This window comes from Vigna unguiculata, chromosome 9 (genome assembly GCF_037176805.1).
Source record: "Vigna unguiculata cultivar grain cowpea cultivar isolate G323 ecotype 2 chromosome 9, ASM3717680v1, whole genome shotgun sequence".
Lineage (NCBI taxonomy): Eukaryota > Viridiplantae > Streptophyta > Magnoliopsida > Fabales > Fabaceae > Vigna > Vigna unguiculata.
In genome coordinates, this window is record NC_140800.1 from 42,062,787 (window position 1) to 42,079,716 (window position 16,930).

General features: G+C 28.3%; 3 protein-coding genes across 4 annotated transcripts; all 3 read left to right on the top strand.

Annotated features, from left to right (window-relative positions):
* The first annotated feature begins 4,321 nt into the window (after positions 1-4,321).
* Positions 4,322-6,365, top strand: LOC114163715 (putative WRKY transcription factor 40). The gene is made up of 4 exons (XM_028048009.2): positions 4,322-4,443; positions 4,531-4,737; positions 4,824-4,943; positions 5,798-6,365. The coding sequence occupies exons 1-4, from the start codon at positions 4,432-4,434 to the stop codon at positions 6,191-6,193; spliced, it is 735 nt and encodes a 244-aa protein (XP_027903810.1). The 5' UTR covers positions 4,322-4,431; the 3' UTR covers positions 6,194-6,365.
* A 2,578-nt stretch (positions 6,366-8,943) lies between these two features.
* Positions 8,944-11,546, top strand: LOC114162261 (WRKY family transcription factor). 2 transcript variants are annotated; one of them, XM_028046089.2, is made up of 3 exons: positions 8,944-9,384; positions 10,136-10,596; positions 11,105-11,546. In XM_028046089.2, exons 1-3 carry the CDS (start codon positions 9,060-9,062, stop codon positions 11,444-11,446), a joined length of 1,128 nt encoding a protein of 375 aa, XP_027901890.1. In that variant the 5' UTR covers positions 8,944-9,059; the 3' UTR covers positions 11,447-11,546. The 2 variants fall into 2 exon arrangements, with proteins under 2 accessions (XP_027901890.1, XP_027901889.1); XM_028046088.2 differs by having other exon boundaries at positions 8,945-9,384; positions 10,133-10,596.
* A 2,452-nt stretch (positions 11,547-13,998) lies between these two features.
* Positions 13,999-16,334, top strand: LOC114164705 (chorismate mutase 2-like). The gene is made up of 5 exons (XM_028049450.2): positions 13,999-14,387; positions 14,465-14,551; positions 14,629-14,772; positions 14,957-15,049; positions 15,871-16,334. Exons 1-5 carry the CDS (start codon positions 14,130-14,132, stop codon positions 16,096-16,098), a joined length of 810 nt encoding a protein of 269 aa, XP_027905251.1. The 5' UTR covers positions 13,999-14,129; the 3' UTR covers positions 16,099-16,334.
* Positions 16,335-16,930: the final 596 nt, after the last annotated feature.

A 16,930-nucleotide genomic window follows, 5' to 3' on the forward strand; every position in this document is an offset into this window, starting at 1 on the left:
TAATATTGAGAAAATGACAAAAAACTTGTATATGAATTTTAATGTTTGTTTCCATCATCGTAAAAATAAATGATATATTTATAAATAATAAAGAGAGACTTAAATACAATTGTAATAAATATGATTAAATAAAATCATGACGGTTAATTATAAATAATATTTACTTATAAAATTGTAATAATAGAATAATATTTTAATTATATTAAATATTTTCAATATATATATATATATAAATTCTTTTACTTTTATATGTTATTTGTTTAACTCTTTTATTTTTACTATGAAATTTAGAGTAACATTTATATTCTAACAATCTGAACACTTTAGGTAAGAAATAAATTTACTAAATAATTACTCTTCCATTCTTGACTCTAACAAATCAATATTATAACTGTAGAAACAATAGAGTCTAAATTGCCCATTGTTCAAATGAGAATTTGACAAAATTGTACTCGTTAGAAACGAAATAAAAGTTTCATAATATTTATAATGATTAAATTATACATTTAATTAATATTTTTATTGTTATATATTCTCCCATTACGGTAAGAAAATGCTAAATTATTGATAAAAAAAATCTTCAATAAAACATAATTTATCAGCAAATTTTAAAATTTTAATTATTGATGAAAATATTCATTAATAATTGATTTGTTAGTAAAAATCATCAACAATATTCGTCTAGAAATTGAAATTTATCTGTTGTTAATAGATCTTTTAATGGATTTTTTTTTCAATAACATTCATCTATAATCTATTGATAATTTATAATATTTATTACAAACAAATATTTATATCGATAAATTATGTCGATAAAATAATAATTAAGTTTCGGTATTAAGCTTTGACAATGTCATAATAAAATACATAAAAAAAGTGTTAGTAATTGATTTTTTTTTTTAAATTTATCAAATTTTCTTTAGGCCTGATTATTTATTCCGTCATAATTTTGGTTAAAAGGTTGTAAGTATGTTCCATTTTGTTTTTGTTTCAATTAAATTTTGAATTTTGAAATCGTAACTCAATTAAGTTATTTTCGTTAGTTTACACAGACAACATTAAAAACCTCTCACATGTTAGTTGATAGTTTCTTTATTTTGTATTTTTTTAACTTTTTCAACATTTTATATCGTCAATGTATCAGGTCCATAGTATTAATTACATGTGACAATGTGAATTTCGCATGCCAAAGGACACTTCTACGAATCACGATCAGTGTCATTGTTTATTGTATTCCTCCACATTAATTCGCAAGTGTTAAAGAGGAAAACAAGGTTAATTGAATTTTGGGTTAGCATACTTGCATTTAGAAAAAAAAAAAATAATGATCAGATTTAGATTCAATTCTTAAAATTCATCAATACACAACCCGAGAAAAATGTCTTAAAAGTTTATTCTAAATTTAATTAAAAAAATGTGTTTAAAATTTGAATTCTTTGTTTGGCATAAATGTTTTTTGTTAAAATTTAGTAATAAATAGCATAAAATCACAATCCGTTATGAAAAATAATTACTAACATCAGATTTTTTTTTTATAAATGTTAAATTCCAATAAAATGAATTGGTCAAATTAAGCCGAAATCCGATTCACCCAACCTGGTGATAGCTGAAATGTATTGTGTTTAATGTGGATGAGGAACAGTTTTTTATGTCGACCAGCACGTAGAACAAGAAGACGAAACATTGTTCGTTAAACACGAACACCTGCAAAATGAACGACAAAAATTCTAAGTAGAATCTTCAATTACTACGTACAGTAACCTCAGAATGTAGATAGTGGACCCAATCTCACCTACATTTTCCTCTGCGTCATCTTTTGATAAGTTAGATTTAATGTTGATAATCACTTTTTTAAACTTTTATTTTGTAAGAAAAAATTTCTACTTGTCCATCATTTTATTTATGAAAAGTGTTATTAGTTATTAAATTAGACCAAAATATATTAAAAAATGTAAGAGATGAACGAATTTTAATGTTACATACAAATTCATAAACTAAAACCATATTTAACCTTAAATTAAATATGTGAATTTGAGAAACAAACGTGTGAAATCATTGCAGGTGCAGATATAAGTTAGTCAAATTTATCTCCTAGTCTGGAAAATAGGTTTCATTTGGTCGCATTGATGGACTTCATTTCTCTCTGTTTTCTACTTTCATAGCCAATTGTTTCAACAAATGGTATTTTGCTTTCATCTAAACCTACAGTTGTTTAGATTAATCACGTTTTTTATGCAAGCATTAGGTTATATTTAGTGGTGAATGAAATAAATAAGGAGGAATATTAGAATGTTAAGAAAAGTAAAACTATCATTATTATTATTAGGAATGTGCCTGACCTATGTCACCCCACCAGATGAATTTTGAACTTTAGTTATCATGATTTCAAGAATGAGTAATGTCAATTATTAATGATTCCAAAAAAAGAAGTTTGAATGGAATGTGGCTGTGCCCATAATTCTAACTTCAAATAATGTATTGCAATCAACTAAATATTTATACTAACAAAAACATAAAAATAATCATTAAATATATTTTTAGTTTTTAAACTTGTCACAATTTATCTAATATAAATATATTCCGTCTTCAAACTTTAAATTACATATATATATATATATATATATATATATATATATATATATATAATTTTTGTGTGTGTTGAGTATAAGTTAAAAATGCATTTTATACGTATAAAATTTAATGTAAATAGATTAAAATGATTATATTTATTAATTTCTAATTGTTTTAAGATTTTAGAAAATAAATGATATCAAATTTATCGACAAAGACGAATGTTAATTTCACATTAAAGTTCATATACTAAAAATATATTTAACCTTAAATATAAACATAAAATAAAATGATAGTTTTAATCAATTTATAAAAATAATTATGATATATCTATATAATATTTGTAAGATGAAGATTGTCTCGACTTATAACTGATTTTATTTGTAACTATGTTAGATGTTTAATATATATTTTTTGTTTTACGACATATAAATCTGATACGGGAGATATAACACAAAAGTTAAGGGATCCTCCATTTGATTCATATGCCGATCAAAAACTTTATTTTTTACTTAAAGGGACTCCTTTATACCCCTCGATGAATTATTTGCAGTATAATATATATTATTGTAATTTGTATACAAGAAGAATCAAATCGAATTTGACAAATTGAGTTTTAAAATTATGAAACATCAGTTTTTGGAATTGGATCTATAATCCGAATTTTTTGAGTATTACTAAAGGATCTATGGAGAGAAATATACAAAGTTTCTGTCTAATCGTAACTAAATCTTCCATTTTTTTGCATAGTAGAAATTGAAACAAAATAGCTATTAAACGATTCTTTTAGTTTACTAGAGACATCGACATTTTTTTAGCTCGACGGAAATTTTCTTCTTTTCCTAAAGATGTTCTGAAATAGAAATAGAGAACGAAGTAACTAGAAAAAAAACATAGATTGTTAGAATATTGCTCTTCTAGAGGGATCATCTAAAAAGCAAGATATTTGAAACCTATTCATAGGTTGAATATGTCAAGCTAACGATGTGGGTTCGATTCCCGCTACCCGCTTCTATTTTATTCTATCTTTTTTCTTGGAGAATGAATCTAGAATTCTTAAAGAATTTGTCAATTCTTCATTTTCATTTCTTAATTTAGTTTTAGTTATATATATTCAATTATATTCAATTGATTTATCTTTTTTATTTTATTTTTTCTTTTATTTTGAATATTTGATTTATTTTATTTTTATAATTTCTAACCCATACTAGGACCATATTGCACTCGTCTGAGCCGGTTTCAATGGGGAGAACAACACCAATGAGATCTGAGTCTAACCGTATAAGACACTGACACCACTCTCAACCCAAAACCAATCCAAAACCTTAAGGCAATATGTTTATGAGTCTTTATTCTTATATAGTGCTCTACTTTCTCATTTCTGGTCAATGTGGGACTTAGACTCACACTTGAATTTCTAACAATACGGTGGATGAACAATAAGATTCAATGAACTTTATTAAGAAAGCATCATATGAGAAAAGCAGGTTTAAACCTAATCTATGTTTACAAAATGGATGTTTTAAGGAAAAAAAAATTGTTATGTGCATTACCGGAAGAGGAAAAGTGTGAACCTACGTCATGTGTTTGACACATGCATGTTGAAATACGTTTCAGAATCAGACATCATTGTTCACAGTAACCCTATTTTGTCGACCTACTTGTGAACACAAGGAATTTAGATCCAACTCAAGGAGAAACATACGAGGATAATAGTACCATCCCAAAAACTGAAGCATCCACATCATATATATATATATATATATACATCAATGAGTTGAAGTTCTTCCACACCTTTGAACATACCTGCTTATAATTGAATCTGGTTTCTTCTTCTTGTTCCACTTCACATTTTCCATAATGGATGAAAAGGTAGCTAAACCAGCTTGGTTCCTCCTTTGCTGACTCATGTTTTTGTATTTTCAATGTTTTGATTCTAAACAATCTTAATTGGTTTAGGTTGAAATGCTTGAAGCAAAGGTGCGACATATGAAAGAGCAGAATCGTACTCTACGAATGATGCTGGAAACTATGAGCAGAAAATGGCAGAAGCTTCAACTTCATGTTCAAGAGATCAACAATGCACAAGGTTGTCGCCAAAGTTTTTCCACAGCACAAAAGCCATCGCGAATCTTTGTTAAAACCCACCCCAATGACAATAGTGTGGTATGCACATTAACTACTTGTGTTAATGCTCAAATATATAATGAAGTTGATGCATTTATAAAAATTTGAACTGGTTTGGGATATAGATGGTAAAAGATGGTTACCGGTGGAAGAAGTATGGGCAGAAGAAAACTACTAAAGACAATCCTTCACCCAGAGCTTATTACAAGTGCGCGTTGGCTCCTACATGCCCCGTTAAGAAAAAGGTATGTGCACTTTGTTTAGATAGAGAAGTTAAATTTATTAAATTTTTATTTTCTTTGAATAACATACGTTAATTACAATTAAATATATAATAATTATTGATTAGTCAAAAGTGTTAATATTAATTATTTTCTACAAACCCTTTTTTCTATTAACATTAGTTGATGTCAACTTCAACTGTTTATATTTACAAGGTTATTTTTGTTATGTTGGTTTGAGTTTATTTTTATTTATTTTTTTGATTGATATTGGCTGAAAAAAAAATTCAATTGAAATTGTTACAAAAAATTTAGTTGATGTTTGCTAAACTATTTTCCAATTAACATAAGAAAAAAAATCTTATTGATAAAATTGTATCATTTGTATTGATGATAGAAAAAAAAAATAATGTATATATTAAAAAACAATCATGGCAAGTGTCAATAAAAAAAAAAATCCAATTTACATTCACTAGGGAGTACCTTTTTAATATTGGTTGAGAAGGTCATAATTAATATCAACCGAAAAGTAATAATTCTAAAATTTAGTTAAGTTCAAGACGTCCGAATCAAAATCGAGTTATTAAGAAAACATTCCACAAATTTGAAAAAAAAAAATCTTATGGTGAAATATGAAATTATATAATTTTAAGTAATTTAATATTTGTTCTAAAATATTAGCTAGAATTTTAATTTGTTTTAAAAAAATATTCAATTATAAAGCATTTCAATTTTTAGAAAAATAAATTACTTTCTTAGAATTTTGTACCCAATCAAATTATAATTTTGCTATTGCATGATGGTTGTTGATATTTGTTATTTAAAAAGTCAAAACAGTGATCTAATAACTATAACCTTTGTGCAATGATATTTGATAGGTGCAAATAAGCATACAGGATAAGTCTATCATAGTCGCAACTTACGAAGGAAAGCATAACCACGGTTTTGCTTCTCGTGATTTATTGAAGCCATCATCATCGTCTACACCCGAAGTCTCGACAATAATGAATAACGATTTACCTATGACAAACATGTCGAACAACATCAACATCGACCTTTGTCTATGGAATCGTGTAACACTTTGTGATGACGATAAACAGCATAAGGACGGTGGCACTCACATTAAAGTTCAGGAATGTGTTACTTCTCTGCTAAAAGATCCTAACTTTATCGCATCTTTTGCTGAAGCCGTTATTCTCTCCATCAATACTCAGAATAAGCAAGTGGGTCTTAACCTCAGTTTGGGTCTTCCTCAACCACATTTCTTTAAGTAAATTCACCTCAACATATCTATGTATATGTTCTTGAAGGAAAAACCAATAATTTCTATCTTCCTTACTACTCCACGCACACGAAAAGAAGTGTGAATTTCGATTTTCTATTTAGTTTTTTATTTTGTTTTTCATATTTTAAATATATTAAAAATTATTTTAACATATGATTAGTTATTTTTTCATATGTGTTGGTCCATTCGAATTCTGAGTCATTGACTCTTATATTATTATTGGATTATGTTTCATATGAAAGGATTTGAAAAGATTATGACATTAGTCTTACACATATAAGATATTTCACACCACTTTTATCTTAAAATCTTAAACAATGATATTATAAATCTTTATTATTATATAGTGTTTAATTTTATTTATTCTATTCAATGTAAGTCTTTCACTCACACTTTGACTATTTCCAACAACATATTATTATTAATATATTTTAAAAGTTCAACCTAAAGATAGAATTTAAATTCCAAAAATAAGTTAGGAATTTCTATGCAAATCTGGCTTTTAATGAACTGATTTGTATACTTTGTTTTTCATATTAATTAACTTTTAGGTTTGTTTGAACTTTACAAGAAAGTGTTACATTTATTGCCATGGTGGGTAGAATATGTGGCACTATATTATGTTTGATGAGAACAATAAATGAAAGTCACGAGATTTTTAATGATGGGGTTTTCATCTCTTATGTTTGGGGCTACTTGATTAAAAAACAGAGTCACGGAAATATTAATTTGTAATTGGTATTGTCTGAATAAAATTAGGAAATCATGATTTTTTTTAAATTAAAATGAATTATTATTTTATTGTCTCTAGAATTTTGATTGGTTGTACCTTTTAAATATCATAAATATATTAAAACTACACCTAGAACTCCTCTATCTGAGATTAATACCTTTAGGAATTAAATAAGATTGTATCTTTTAACATTTTATGAGAGAATTCGGAAATCGAGTAGTAGTTTTAATTTCTAAAGTTACAAAAAGTAAAAAAAGAAAAGAAAAGAAAAAAGGTCCTGTTAAAGTTGATATTCAAGGAAATTAAGTGGATAGTAAATTATAAATTTTAAGAATAATTCTGTTTCTTTAAATTTAAAACTAAAGTAAAAATACTTATAATGTAGACAGAGTGTTCCCTTTTTTTTTTCTTATCATAAATAAAATAAAAGTATAATTCAAATTCGTAATAACATGTTGGAATTTTTTTATTACTGAATTTATCACACGAGAGTAAAAGTCGTCTATATAATAAATTTAATATCATTTTCAATTTTAAATTTTTTTTAACTTTTTTATCTTTACTCCTAAAACTATCTACTTATATTTGGATTCTCAACAAACCATGCTTAAGTCATAAATTTTATGTCCTATTTCTATTAAAAGATCTTAACATTTTATAAGATTTATAAATATAACTATGTCTGATTTTTAATACTGTTATGTTTAGATAGCTAACTAATTTTAGTATTTGTTCAAATCTTATTACTGACTAAAGTTATTTTAACTTTAAAAATAGAAATATCAATCAAAATATTTAAAATAGTAATTAACACTTACAAAATTAACATTAGAATATCAGTTTTAAGAGAATAGTTCAATTAAATATTGCATCATTATTTTCTACAAAAAAGATAATTACCGATACTTTTTAATTTTTAAATACATTATGAAAAATCAAACAAATGTACAGATTATTACAACTTATTTTGCTTCGTGATATCCAATTAGTAATGTTCGTTTGATTCTAACCCTCTTGATATTTCCGCTCCTTTCCCACTGACTAAAAAAAATCATATAATGTTATAAAATATCTTTTATCATGTAAATTATTTTGATGAAATTTAACTCTAGTCAAAGAATGGTAAAAGCAATGTCCAAAATCGTGTGTTCATGTAATGTAACGTTTTCTTTTTTTCTAAAAAAAACAACTATATGCCAACAGCTAAGAACACTGATAACACCACGAATCAAGCAAAGTGTTTCGTAATTATTGGTTTGACATATTTTTTTATTCAAATTTCTTTTTCAGACGCTTATTTATTTTATACAATTATGTGATGTTACGTTGGACGTTTGCAACGTCTAAGGGGACCCATGAAACATGTAATATAAGGACGTTTATGATAATACTATTATATATAAAAAAAATATTGTATTTTCATCAACTAACGCAAATGGAAATGGAATAATTCATACAAAAGTATTTTTCACAAGAAATGGTCACTGACCCTTTCATTTATTTATTGATATTTATATTGCTAGCTAACCACAACCACCAATACTTCATTTTCCTTTTTCTTAATTTCTAACAAAACCTCTTTTATTAATAATACCTAAACCAATGTCCATTACCGTTTATATACAGCCAAAATAAACAGCGTATTAGGAACCACCTTGTGTTGGGTGGTGGGTAAAGTATGTACTAAAATAATAATTCATACGTTAAAAAAATTTAATGCAATATAATAAAATAGAAATATATTACATGAATAATGATATTTTAATTATTAAATTTTGACAACTTTTTTTAATAACATAAGATGTCATCTTTTAAATCATAATTTTAAAATATTAAAAATTAAAAAAATAAAAAATAAAATATCACTTAAAAGATGACATATAAAAAAATTTTAAAATTTAATAATAAAAAATCATTTTTAATATTATTTTTATTACAGTATAATCTTAATGTTTAGAGTAAATAGTAAAAAGGTGTGAATAATTAACAGATAAATATAATGAAGGGTGGGGATAGAGAAGAAGTATAATGAAGAAAACCTAAGTTTCCCTCCAAAATCCAAAATAGAAGGTCTCTGGATTGAACTTTGAAGTTGAATCGTTGGTTATCATCAACCAATTTAATGTCAACGAAACAGAAACACCTCTTCTTGAAATCCCCAAATCTTAATTTGTGTCCCGTCGCTCACTCACACTCTCTCCACCGTCGGTTACGCATCGCTGATATTCTTCTTGCCGACCAAGATCACGACGGCGTCGATTGCATGGACGCCTTCCGAGAAACGCCGTCGAAGAAGTGCTTTTCGCCTCGCAGGCTCGTTGAGTCGTTGCTGGCGCCGCTGAGGCTGGGCAAGGGAGTCAGACTTCAGCAACACCGGCAGAACGGGACCGGTGATTTGGACGCGCCGCCGTCGGCGACGAATGACCTCAAAGGAAGCGATGATTGTAGTGAGAACCCTGGTTATTTGCAATTTATTGTTAATTTCATAGTATTGGCTTCAAAAGATACGTAACTGTTACTGTGTGTGTGTGCTTAATTCCTTTGCTGATGCTTCGCTTGTGGTTTTACCGTTAGGTTTTATTTCCTAATTAGTCCTCAGTTAGTTGTATTACTGTTGACCATGTTTTCTGAATTTGGTTTTAATTATGAAAATTGGTTAATAATGTAGATTGTATGTTTATGAATTGCTACATGATTCGTTACTCTGCAAGGTTGAATTCTGTTTGCTTGAAATTGCATTGCATTGTAACAAGTCACGTAGCAATCCATAAACATAATGGTTTTCACTATTGTATCGAGATTCTGCGTGAAAACCATTGTTTATGCTCATTTGAAGTTTGAAATCTGTTTTCTTCCAAATAATGTTATATGCATACATCACTTTGTATAATTGTATATAATATAATTCCAGGTTCGGCAATTACTAGCTTTGTACGTGTCTTTCCATAGCGTTTAGGGTTTAGGATTTTCCTTTTACCCCTGAAATTCTGTACTAACTTTTTGTTTTTTTTTAAATATCAATTCTATAGATATATGAACATTTTTTTTTTCTGTTAGAGATGAAAAAGGCAAATTAGTTTTACACTTTTACCTATTTATTGCCTTTGTTCCTTTCATTCTCTTCACAGTTCTGCAGTTTTCTTTTTGTCTTTGTCCGGACATTGTTGTTAACTATTCGACGTTGTTTATGTTCAGCAGCAGGACAGTTACATGAGAGTGATACATCTTTTAAGATAGGAGTTGGTTGTGGCTTGCTGTATCTCCTCGCAGCAAGTAAAAATGAGCTGGGTAAGATGGTTGAGTTGCGGAAAGAAATGGAGGTGCTCCTTCAAAATATGAAAGGAGAACTACAGAGTAAAGATGTGCTTCTTAAGCCATTGAAACAAAATGACGCTCTTGCTTTTTCCATAACTGATATTCAAGAAGTTTCCAGTTCTGATAGTCAGATTTCTATTCATTCACAAACACAGTATGTTCAACCAGAGTCAAAACGAAATATGGTTCCCAATCATTTTTTAGAATGTAACATAAGTGAACAAGGTGAATGTGCAGAAGAAATAAATGATCTCCAGGCAGAATTCGAGATTGAGTTACAGAGGTTGCAACTGTATTTGGATGGAGAAGCTGAATTCGAAGATGCAAAACACGAGGGAGTCAAGGTAGATTGTTTCATAGTTTGCTTCCTCCTAATTACCTTTTCCTGATACTGGCATTGAATAACTTTGTTTCATTTATGTATAATTAATCGAGAAGAGAATAAATTTCCTCCAGTTAAATCCCAGTCAACTCATTTCTTTTACTGTTTCTTTGAGGTATGTGTCAACCAACACATTGTCAGGAGGAAACTATTACATGGTTAGTACAACCTGTTAGATACATGAACCTTTCAAATATCAGTTTGAGAATAATCTCCTTAATTAATGGCAACAACAAGATGAAGCTTCTATGAAAAGCCCTTCTACTGCCAAATACCGTTTCTAGATAAGGAGGCTACTCTCGGTAGAAGAAACAAATGAAATTTATACTAGTTTTGAAGCTATGTGCTATAGCTGCATTTTTTTTTTCGTGTGCTTGTCCCTTTTCTGTAGGTTGTAAATACTTGTGTTACTTTGTGTTAAGTTATTGGTTATATTATATTCCAGAATGGCTGAAAACAGGAATTTGCAGGTTACTGTTAAGGACTGTAGTTCAAAAAGCAGCCATAGTTCAAGTTTTGGTGAAATAATAATGGAACCTATAGGAGCAGATTATGATGTATCATTTGGAGTTTCTCCAATTGAACTGGAGAGAAGGTTGCATGAACTACTTGAAGCAAGACTGGAAGAACGGATAACAGAGCTGGAATCTGCGTTAGAATGCACCACAGAAAAGCTGATCAAAAAAGAGATAGAGGCTACTTGGTGGAAAGACACTGCACGACTTGTCTCACAACATGTTCCAGAAACTTCTCGGTTTACTTTTCCACTTGATCCTGAGATTGCTGTAAAGTTGAGTAAATTTGTAGGATAGTTTTTATCAGTGTGAAGTCAATTAAGCAACCATAATATTTTGAGCAGCACAATTTAACGACCCACTGTTATATGTATATACGTCTCTTTTTTCTTCAAAATTTTGGGTTAGCCCTCTAGAGTTAATAATGGTTTTGAGGATTATTTTAATTGGGTTTGGGGATTACTAACAGTAGAATAGAAATTGACGTCAATTAAAATTATTTTCCATTAAAATTGACGTCTGATACAACAAGCCTTTTGTGATTTATTGTTCTTATGTAAAGGCTTAATTTGGGAACTGGAAGGTACTGCAGTGACATCTGTTTGATGCAAACAGAATTCGAGTTTTTTCGTAGACAGTCTCATCTCTGGTAGGTTTAAATATCCATCTTGTTTTCTCTACCGCGACTTGATTTCGTCATGTTCACCATAAGAAATTCTGTTGGAACTCAGTTGTAAAATTTGTCATTTAATTATAAAAGCTTAGTTTTTTACTAATAAAAAAAGAGAAAACTCAGGTAACCTTTTAATAATTACTTTCAGAAAAAACTTATATGTTATTTGCCGTGTTTGGATTTGAAAATAGACAATAAACTTGAAAGATCGGGAAAAAGATGAATATAAAGTTGTTTGAATTAAATAAAATATTATATAATTTAAATGAATTTAAAATGAGAATGTGTACAATAATGAGTATAATAGATTAATAATAATATTTAAAAAATAATAATAATATTATTTTGCCCTTAATTATAAAAGTAATTTATATAAAGTATAATTAATGATATTATTATTATTATAAATATTATATATATATATATATTTATTTATTTATTATTATTATTATACTGCCTATACTTTCATTTTTAAACAAACATTTTGTTTTGTTTTAAATATATGTAAATCAACAAAAACAAATGAACAACTCGTTCTTAAATCCATCTGCATAAACAATATTTCTGCAAATACAAACACAACATTAATATTTAATCTGAAAATAAAGGTACTTCTTTCCAAAATAAAACTATTTTAGGTTATGACGTATAAATTAAGAAATAATCAATTATATAGATTTAGATTAAAATATCACCATGATAAAATGGACTAACTTAGTCCGTTTTGATCTATTCTGGCTAATCCATCATAAAGTGAATTAAAATTTGTTATCCATCTTGTCAAAAGACGGGTTAACCTACCAATTTTTTTAATTAAAAATAAGAATAGGTCTCGCAAATATCAAAGTAATATGAATTTAAAAGGAAAAAAAAGAGACGTATATAATTCTATGATCAATGTATGTGTCTTTTCAACACACATTGTATATATTTATATTGTATTAAATGATTTTCTGAACGATTTCAGAGGGCATTTGTTGGAAAAGTTAATTTGATAGTTAGAATGATTAAAATTTGTAGAGAATATTGAAAAGCAATTATTTTAAAGAAAAGTGGTGCAATTTATACCTTGATTTGATTGCATTTATGAAATTTGCAGTTTCCATTAGAAAAACGTTATATTATATTCCAACATATTCACATTCTTTGTCCTTTATTATAGGTAGATTCGAAGAATGTAGATCGTTTCAATATCTCTGAGCCCAGAGATATATTCTTTTGTAATGTCGTTTTAATATGATCTTTTAGATCGTTTAAAAATATATTCTTGATTTTTTTTTAAATGTCTTGATCGGTAATAATTTCAACATTGGAAGAACACAGAAAAATAAAAATAAAAGCTACCTCAGGGATCTCTGAGGATAGCTATGCAATACTTGCTTTTCCTTTTCATGAATAAGTGCTGGATTGAATTAAGTGTAAGATTTAATTAGTTACATAGTCCTCATTTTTATTTAAATGTGTCAGTTTTGTATTTATTTTTAAAAATGTGTTTCAGTTCTAACTTTTGAATAAGTGTATTTTGAATATCAATACCTTTAACGATGTTAATAATTTTAATTTTTTTGATGAAAATGATCTAATTAAAATATCTTTTTAGCCGTTCATACTCAAACATATTTTTAAAAATGGATATTAAACTGACACATTTAAATCAAAATAGATACCATTTAACTGATTAAATGTAACATTTTCTCACTGCTCTAATTCTCAATCTGGAATGAAATCCAGACCCATTTTGTTAAGTCATTCATTTTCATAAACCAAACTTTATAATATAATTCTATATTACAATAAAATGAATTTCCATGCATTGAGAATTTGTGCTGAAATTTCCCATAAAAATAGATCCAATATATATAGTATTATCCTGTGGCTATTAATGAATCGTTTGGTATTCACGTGAAAACTGAAAAGGAGAAATGTACGAGTGAAAAAAGATAAGATGGTTTCGTGCAATGTGGCACCATTCTCTTTCTCCTTTCTTTATCTTTATCTTCTGTTTTGAAACAAACACCTTAATTTTCCATTTTCCACATTTATTTCCCTCCATGGTTCTCCAATAAATAAATGTATTAAGCAGTCTTGACTTTTTGGTCCACGGTAATGCACAATTAATACTACAATATCTCTCCCTTTATAAGTGCCAGATTAATAAAGATATAATAATGGACAACCTTAACCATTGAATTGACCCTGCCCCTTCACACGTACTATAAGACATTGTTGTTTTCTTTGGTGTTTTTTCTGATCAAACGTTGTGTTCTTCTACATGTTAACCGGGGTGTGTTCTCTTCCAATAACACGATGCTTCGGTTCCTTGTGTCGGTTCTCGTGTTGGCAAGTTGCAAGGAGGTTCAAAAAATGGCGAAAGCACAGTACACAGTAGATTCAGCAAGAGCGTGTTTGGTTAGACAAGAAGACACTATCATATTTGCTTTGATCGAAAGGGCAAAGTTTCCCTTGAATTCCCCAACCTATAATCACACTTTCACTTCCATTTCCCAGATTCAAGGTTCACTGCTTCACTTCTTCATTCGCAACACAGAAGCAATTCAATCTAAGGTACCTTTAATTCACCTTAGTCGTCTATTGTTGTTTACATTTTGTTTTTGTTCTGATTTCATCATGGTATGTTGCAGGCAGGTAGATACACTAATCCTGAAGAAATTCCGTTCTTCCCAGAAAATTTACCTCCCTCGGTTGCACCATATTACCCCTCCTCAGAGGTAATTCATTTCGAAAATGCTGCACGATTTGCTATTACTTAATGAGTGGAAGCAAAAGGATCTATTGTTGTTTTTAGTTTTTGCATTCTGCAGGTGCTTTGATTAACATAAACAAGGACATTTGGAAACTGTACTTTCATGTGCTGCTTCCGATGTTTGTTGCTTCCGGTGATGATGGAAACTACGCACAAACTGCTGCTGCCGATCTTACGTTGTTGCAGGTGAAATAATTTATTGTTTTTTAAGTTAATGGATGATGTTATGCAGAACAGTATTTTAAAATGTGAAAGCAGTTTCAGATTTTATTTTATTGAATGTGTTTTTGTGTAGCTCAACGAGACCTTTACTGCAACATTGTTGTGACTTGCCACACGCAATTTATTTGATTCCATAAAATTTCTGCAGGCCATCTCTAGAAGGATTCATTATGGAAGATTCGTTGCTGAGGCCAAATTTAGAGAAACTCCTCAAATCTTCGAGTCTTTAATTCGTGCCAAGGTATACATATAATGTTTTCATTCTTAACCATTCTAGTGACCATAGCTAATGAATGGAGAGTTTATTGATGCTAGTATTAAGTGTTCTTTATCTTCAACAAGGAGTGCAGAGGAGGATTTTAAGTTTAATTTAATTTCGTTTTAAAGATTAGAATTGTGGTCACTTATAGTACTGAACTAGATATTAATAGAGGTATGATAGTAAACATGTCCGACCAACAATAAATTTTGGATTACTTTGATACAATCTTAAAGATATGAAATTTAAAGGATTAAATATATTTTTATCCCTTAACTTTTAGTGAATTTTGAAATTAGTTTATTTTGAAACTTTTGACCAATTTAGTTTTTTATCTTTCAAAATACGTAAATTTAGTCATTTTAATCAAATTTTGTTAAATTTATTTGACATTTCAAGCGTGTTTCATACTAGTATTTGACTTAACATTAAAAGAAAAATGTGTCGAATAATATAAACAACTCAAATAAAATACTGAAATGTGTACGAAACATCAAATAAAACTAACAAAATTTGATTAAAAGAACTAAATTCACGTATTTCGAAAGATAAATTGCTAAATTGGTCCAAAATTTCAAAATTAACTAATTCCAAAATTCACTAAAAATTAAGAGACAAAAATTTAAACATAACTTAATATCACAAAATTAGTTTATAAAATAATATTTGTATTCGCTGTAAATTTAGTTTATCTTGAATCGATGTCAGATTTGTAACGATATCAAACCTCAGGTTATCGGTCATTACAAAGGTTTTGCATCAGTTGAGGTTACCGTTTCTATGCTATTGTTTGTGTTGTGCAGGACAGGAAAGCATTGATGAAAGTGTTGACATTGGAGAGCATCGAAAAGATGGTGGTGAAGAGGGTTGAAAAGAAGGCCATGGTGTTTGGACATGAAGTGAGTCTTGAACATGTGAAGGAAGGTACGTACAAGGTTGATCCATCTGTGGTTTCTCTGTTGTACCAGAAATGGTTGATACCACTCACAAAAAATGTTGAACTCGAATACTTACTAAGACGTCTCGATTGAAGCCATCTCAATGCAATCAAATTACGAAATTAATGTCGTGTTATTGTTAATTTAAATTTATCAGTTTCTTGTTTCGTTGTTAATTGCCAAATTTTATGGATGTTAGTTCAGAAAATAATGTTATATAACTGTATAAAGTTTTGCATATACTTAGAGAAGGATTGGAAATTTTAATCTTGCTGATTATCTCTTGTTGGGTGGGTGCCCACATTTAATAGAAACAATATTTGGCTTTATTTTATTTTTTACTGTTTTGTTCTACGTTGTACCACCGAAAATGTTTTAATGGTGTTAACTTTATTTTAAAAGATTTTCAAGTAAAATAAAATCAAAACTAATAAGATGAGTAGGCATGTCTCTTAAAATGTGAATAGTAGTAAAACGATACTTTTTTAATTTAAAAAAAATGTCAATAATCTTCTCCAAGAAAAATGTTAATTATAATAATAATATATTATTATTATTATTATTCAGAAAAAAATGATAATTTTTTACCTCTTTTAACTTTTACTGCACTCGTTAGGTTATACATCGAATTTCTTAAATATGTACAGTATTTTAAAACGTAAAAAAAGAAAAGAAAAAAAAGAACATAATACAGTGGTTCTCTTGTAATTAAATGTAATTTATAACTCTGTTTTGTACTTTAACAAATCAGAAAAATTTCAGGCGGATAGGTAACCAGATATTTTTATTATTTTTTAGATGTAAATCATTAACATTCTAGTAGGGGAACTTTCTCCCGTTTTTCAAATATAAACATTAAATCGTCACATAAGAGAGGGTAAAAACGAATATCAAAATCTGCATGTCCCAACATAAAAGAATCGTT

What these genes read in the sequence shown, in the direction of transcription:
- LOC114163715 (XM_028048009.2), top strand. An exon ending in ACCCCAATGACAATAGTGTG is followed by an intron (nt 4,738 to 4,823) that starts GTATGCACATTA and finishes TTTGGGATATAG; the next exon opens with ATGGTAAAAGATGGTTACCG. An exon ending in CATGCCCCGTTAAGAAAAAG is followed by an intron (nt 4,944 to 5,797) that starts GTATGTGCACTT and finishes GATATTTGATAG; the next exon opens with GTGCAAATAAGCATACAGGA.
- LOC114162261 (XM_028046088.2), top strand. Translation starts at nt 9,060, where the DNA reads ATGTCAACGAAACAGAAACACCTCTTCTTGAAATCCCCAAATCTTAAT. An exon ending in CAAAGGAAGCGATGATTGTA is followed by an intron (nt 9,385 to 10,132) that starts GTGAGAACCCTG and finishes GTTTATGTTCAG; the next exon opens with CAGCAGGACAGTTACATGAG. An exon ending in CAAAACACGAGGGAGTCAAG is followed by an intron (nt 10,597 to 11,104) that starts GTAGATTGTTTC and finishes AGGAATTTGCAG; the next exon opens with GTTACTGTTAAGGACTGTAG.
- LOC114164705 (XM_028049450.2), top strand. Translation starts at nt 14,130, where the DNA reads ATGCTTCGGTTCCTTGTGTCGGTTCTCGTGTTGGCAAGTTGCAAGGAG. An exon ending in CCGATCTTACGTTGTTGCAG is followed by an intron (nt 14,773 to 14,956) that starts GTGAAATAATTT and finishes AAATTTCTGCAG; the next exon opens with GCCATCTCTAGAAGGATTCA. An exon ending in AGTCTTTAATTCGTGCCAAG is followed by an intron (nt 15,050 to 15,870) that starts GTATACATATAA and finishes TGTGTTGTGCAG; the next exon opens with GACAGGAAAGCATTGATGAA.